This window comes from Oncorhynchus mykiss, chromosome 24, assembly GCF_057628025.1.
Source record: "Oncorhynchus mykiss isolate SJ-2025 chromosome 24, ASM5762802v1, whole genome shotgun sequence".
Lineage (NCBI taxonomy): Eukaryota > Metazoa > Chordata > Actinopteri > Salmoniformes > Salmonidae > Oncorhynchus > Oncorhynchus mykiss.
The window spans coordinates 42,917,501-42,923,477 of NC_143045.1; the positions used below are offsets into that span (position 1 = coordinate 42,917,501).

The 5,977-nt window shown below is 44.1% G+C and overlaps 1 protein-coding gene across 1 annotated transcript in view; it reads left to right on the forward strand.

Annotated features, from left to right (window-relative positions):
- The window catches only part of tmem91 (transmembrane protein 91), a 21,154-nt gene extending 15,798 nt beyond the window's left edge, over window positions 1–5,356 (forward strand). The window contains exon 3 of the mRNA XM_021581659.3: window positions 2,813–5,356. Within this exon, the coding sequence (XP_021437334.3) occupies window positions 2,813–2,968 (156 nt within the window). The 3' untranslated portion in view covers window positions 2,969–5,356. The remainder of the gene's footprint in view (window positions 1–2,812) is intronic.
- Window positions 5,357–5,977: the final 621 nt, after the last annotated feature.

The window sequence follows — 5,977 nt, forward strand, 5'->3', positions numbered from 1 at the left end:
CAGAGACAATGTTCAGAGTAGAGGACATTACCATCCAGTCGCCCAGAGACAGTGTTCAGAGTAGAGGACATTACCATCCAGTCACCCAGAGACAATGTTCAGAGTAGAGGACATTACCATCCAGAGACAATGTTCAGCGTAGAGGACATTACCATCCAGTCACCCAGAGACAATGTTCAGAGTAGAGGACATTACCATCCAGTCACCCAGAGACAGTGTTCAGAGTAGAGGACATTACCATCCAGTCGCCCTGAGACAATGTTCAGAGTAGAGGACATTACCATCCAGTCACCCAGAGACAATGTTCAGAGTAGAGGACATTACCATCCAGTCACCCAGTGACAATGTTCAGAGTAGAGGACATTACCATCCAGTCACCCAGAGACAATGTTCAGAGTAGAGGACATTACCATCCAGAGACAATGTTCAGAGTAGAGGACATTACCATCCAGTCACCCAGAGACAGTGTTCAGAGTAGAGGACATTACCATCCAGTCACCCAGAGACAATGTTCAGAGTAGAGGACATTACCATCCAGTCACCCAGAGACCATGTTCAGAGTAGAGGACATTACCATCCAGTCACCCTGAGACAATGTTCAGAGTAGAGGACATTACCATCCAGTCACCCAGAGACAATGTTCAGAGTAGAGGACATTACCATCCAGTCACCCAGAGACAATGTTCAGAGTAGAGGACATGACCATCCAGTCACCCAGAGACAATGTTCAGAGTAGAGGACATTACCATCCAGTCACCCAGAGACAATGTTCAGAGTAGAGGACATTACCATCCAGTCACCCAGAGACAATGTTCAGACAGAGTAGAGGACATTACCATCCAGTCACCCAGAGACAATGTTCAGAGTAGAGGACATTACCATCCAGTCACCCAGAGACAATGTTCAGAGTAGAGGACATTACCATCCAGTCACCCAGAGACAATGTTCAGAGTAGAGGACATTACCATCCAGTCACCCTGAGTTCAGGCAGCGTTAACTAACCAATTAGCAGGGTGCTACACCCCACCTTGGCTTGGGCCTTTAACTTTGAAGTGTTATTCACCATTAGCGTGTGTGTGTGTGTGTGTGTGTGTGTGTGTGTGTGTGTGTTAGAGCTAACCAGCAGCGAGGCTCAGGCAGTGCACCGATCAATGGCCTTCATTAGGCTTTCATTACACTCATAACAAGCAGCACATGGATTTCCAATAGTGTTGAGAGCATACCTGGAATGGAGGACACTGGGGATGGGCTCTGGATGGGGGAGGAGGAGGAGGAGGGGGGGGGGGGCTCTGGATGGGGGAGGAGGGGGAGGAGGGAGGAGGCTCTGGATGGGGGAGGAGGGAGGAGGAGGGGGGGGCTCTGGATGGGGGAGGAGGGAGGAGGAGGGAGGAGGACGGGGGGGCTCTGGATGGGGGAGGAGGGGCTCTGGATGGGGGAGGAGGAGGAGGAGGGGGGGCTCTGGATGGGGGAGGAGGAGGGGGGGCTCTGGATGGAGGATAAGGGAGGAGGAGCAGGGGGGCTCTGGATGGGGGATGAGGGAGGAGAAGGAGGGGGGCTCTGGATGGAGGGATGAGGGAGGAGGAGGAGGCGGGGCTCTGGATGGAGGGATGGGGGAGGAGGAGGACGGGGGGCTCTGGATGGAGGAGGAGGGGGAGGCTCTGGATGGAGGGATGGGGGAGGAGGAGGAGGGGGGGGGCTCTGGATGGAGGAGGGGAAGGGGAAGAGAAGAAACAGAATGTGATGAATGAGCGATAGGCAGTGGGAGTGTCAGAACAGTCATCCTCCATCCTGTTATCAGTGTCAGCTTATGTTGGTTCATTACAGGATATGACAAAATAAATGACCAAATATTATACATTTTTACATTTTGTAATTGTATAACAGTATGATTGAAAATTGAAAGACTGGAGGCAGGGAAAGAGGACAGAGGACTTTGCCTATGTTCAGCCTCAGTGAGCATAGCCTTGCTATTGAGAAAGGCCGCCGTAGGCAGACATGGCTCCCAAGAGAAGACAGGCTATGTGCTCACTGCCCATAAAATGAGGTGGAAACTGAGATGCACTTCCTAACCTCCTGTCCAATGTATGACCATATTAGAGAGACATATTTCCCTCAGATTACACAGATCCACAAAGAATTTGAAAACAAATCCAATTTTGATAATCTCCCATATCTACTGGGTGAAATTCCACAGTGTGACATCACAGCAGCAAGATTTGTGACCTGTTGCCACGAGAAAAGGGCAACCAGTGAAGAACAAACACCATTGTAAATACAACCCATATTTATGCTTATTTATTTTATCTTGTGTCCTTTAACCATTTGTATATTGTTAAAACACTGTATATATATATATATATATATAATATGACATTTGTAATGTCTTTACTGTTTTGAAACCTCTGTATGTGTAATGTTTACTGTTAATTTTTGTTGTTTTTCACTTTATATATTCACTTTATATATTATCTACCTCACTTGCTTTTGCAATGTTAACACACGTTTCCCATGCCAATAAAGCCCTTGAATTGAATTGAGACAGACAGACAGACAGAGGGAGAGAGAGAGAGAGAGACAGACAGACAGACAGACAGACAGACAGGAGAGAGACAGACAGACAGAGAGGAGAGAGACAGACAGACAGACAGACAGACAGACAGACAGACAGAAGGAGAGAGAAGGAGAGAGAGCAAGAGGACAGAGAAAGCGGACAGTGAAAGGACAGACAGACAGGGATACTGTACATGTTTTTCTATTTTCTATTCTGACCATCTCTCTGTTCTCTGTCCCTCTCTTCTCTCTGTGCTTTCAGACCAACAAGGCATCGGCTCAGGGGGACATCCAGGGAGCGAGTACAGCGTCCCGCCAAGCCCTGTGGCTCTCTGTCCTCTCCATGGTGTTTGGGATCATCACGTACATCTGTGCTATCGCTGCTCTCATCTCCTATCTGTCTGGGAACCCACCGTAATCCCAGGCTGGAGACACACACACACAGTATACACACACACAAATAGTATACACACAGTATATACACACACACACACACACACAAATAGTATACACACAGTATATACACACAATATATACACACAAACAAATAGAACACACACACACAGTATATACACATAAGTAGAAAACACCCACACACACACAGTATATACATACTTTTATACAAGGGTGGCTCAAATCCTTGACGCTGATTGGTTAAAAGCGCAATCCAGCCAGTGTCTAGTCCACAAGTTACCACCGGCTAAATCTATGATGTTAAAATGCCTATTTACTCTGTTCCATCTGACTGCACAATCCACCGTCTCAGCAGCCCAGCCGGGCAATTTATAAACTTGATCTCATATATAAAATGCATTTAAACTCAGTGTTTTCACAATTCCTGACATTTAATCCTAGTAACAATTCCCTGTTTTAGGTCAGCTAGGATCACCACTTTATTTTAAGAATGTGAAATGTCATAATAATAGTAGAGAATTATTTATTTCAGCTTTTATTTCTTTCATCACATTCCCAGTGGGTCAGAAGTTTACATACACTCAATTAGTATTTGGTAGCATTGCCTTTAAATTGTTTAACTTGGGTCAAATGTTTTGGGTAGCCTTCCACAAGCTTCCCACAATACGTTGGGTGAATTCTGTCCCATTCCTCCTGACAGAGCTGGTCTAACTGAGTCAGGTTTGTTGGCCTCCTTGCTCGCACATGCTTTTTCAGTTCTGCCCACAAATGTTCTATAGGATTGAGGTCAGGGCTTTGTGATGGCCACTCCAATACCTTGACTTTGTTGTCCTTAAGCCATTTTGCCACAACTTTGGAAGTATGCTTGAGGTCATTGTCCATTTGCGACCAAGCTTTAACTCCCTGACTGATGTCTTGAGATGTTGCTTCAATATATCCACATAATTTTCATGCCTCATGACGCCATCTATTTTGTGAAGTGCACCAGTCCCTCCTGCAGCAAAGCACCCCCACAACATGATGCTGCCACCCCCGTGCTTCACGGTTGGGATGATGTTCTTCAGCTTGCAAGCCTCCCCCTTTTTCCTCCAAACGTAAAGATGGTCATTATGGCCAAACAGTTCTATTTTTGTTTCATCAGACCAGAGGACATTTCTCCAAAAAGTATGGTATTTGTCCCCATGTGCAGTTGCAAACCGTAGTCTGGCTTTTTTATGGTGGTTTTGGAGCAGTGGCTTCTTCCTTGCTGAGCGGCCTTTCAGGTTATGTCGATATAGGACTGGTTTTAATGTGGATATTGATACTTCTGTCATGTTTCCTTCAGCATCTTCACAGGGTCCTTTGCTGTTGTTCTGGGATTGATTTGCACTTTTCACACCAAAGTACGTTCATCTCTAGGAGACAGAATGCGTCTCCTTCCTGAGCGGTATGACGGCTGCGTGGTCCCATGGTGTTTATACTTGCTTACTACTGTTTGTACAGATGAACGTGGTACCTTCAGGCGTTTGAACATTGCTCCCAAGGATGAACCAGACTTGTGGAGGTCTACCATTTGTTTTCTGAGGTCTTGGCTGATTTCTTTTGAGTTTCCCATGATGTCAAGCAAAGAGGCACTGAGTTTGAAGGTAGGCCTTGAAATACATCCACAAGTACACCTCCAATTGACTCAAATTATGTCAATTAGCCTATCAGAAGCTTCTAAAGCCATGACATAATTTTCTGTAATTTTCCAAGCTGTTTAAATGCACAGTCAACTTAGTGTATGTAAACTTCTAACCCACTGGAATTGTGATACAGTGAATTATAAGTGAAATAATCTGTCTGTAAACAATTGTTGGAAAAATTACTTGTGTCGTGCACAAAGTAGATGTCCTAACCGACTTGCCAAAACTATAGTTTGTTAACAATAAATTTGTGAATTATAAGTGAAATAATCTGTCGGTAAACAATTGTTGGACTAGTAGATGTCCTAACCGACTTGCCAAAACTATAGTTTGTTATCAAGAGATTTGTGGAGTGGTTGGAAAAACAAGTTTTAATGACTCAAACCTAAGTGTATGTAAACTTCCGACTTCAACTGTAGTTTTTAACAGTGGAGATTTGTATAAACCTTGCCGTCTGTCTCGCCGACATTTACATTGTTTCAAAATGTAAATTCGATCGGCAGCGGTCTCATAATAATGTGTATGGGTCTTGTGAACATATCAAAATACTTAAACTTACATGCAGAATACCTGCTGTTAACTTTTGAATGATTGGAATGAATTATCCAAAGAGAGTATAAAGATTTTGGGACGAGACAGACCGGCAGGCAGCCGGAATCAGCTGGCATCATTTTTATGGATATATACAAAAAAATTGTAAATTGAAAAAAATGTTGAAATGAAACAGAGTGCAGCTAGTTTACAGTCTTTCCAGCTTCAGTTTGAAGTGATTGTGTTAGCTGTGTTGTTGGCTAGCTCCTCTGAACAACAGTGTCCTGAAGAGTGAGCACATTTTCTACGCCAGGTGAAAAGCTACTTTGTTGTTATTCTGGCTGCACTTGGACACGACCCAGTTTGACGTGACTGTAAGTTTGTCGTAGTTGGCTAGTTAGCAAGCAACACGTAAGCAAGGGATTAAGAACATTACCAGCCATTCTGGTAATGGAACATTTATAACAAACGACTGGGTCGTGTCCATTGATACAGAACAAAAAGACTGAACGACTGGGTCGTGTCCATTGATACAGAACAAAAAGACTGACTGGGTTGCGTCTCGGCAACCCGAACCGATAGAATGAACGACCAGCCGGCTTAGGGAGCAACCATAGATTTGTATCGGGACTATATCTTGTGGAAGGATGAAATAGTATGAATAAATTCATCAAAATAATATGTTTAATATAATATAAATATACAGTCAAAATGTTGGACACACCTACTCATTCAAGGGGTTTTCCTTATTTTTTAAAAACTATTTTCTACATTGTAGAATAATAGTGAAGACATCAAACCTATGAAATAACACATAT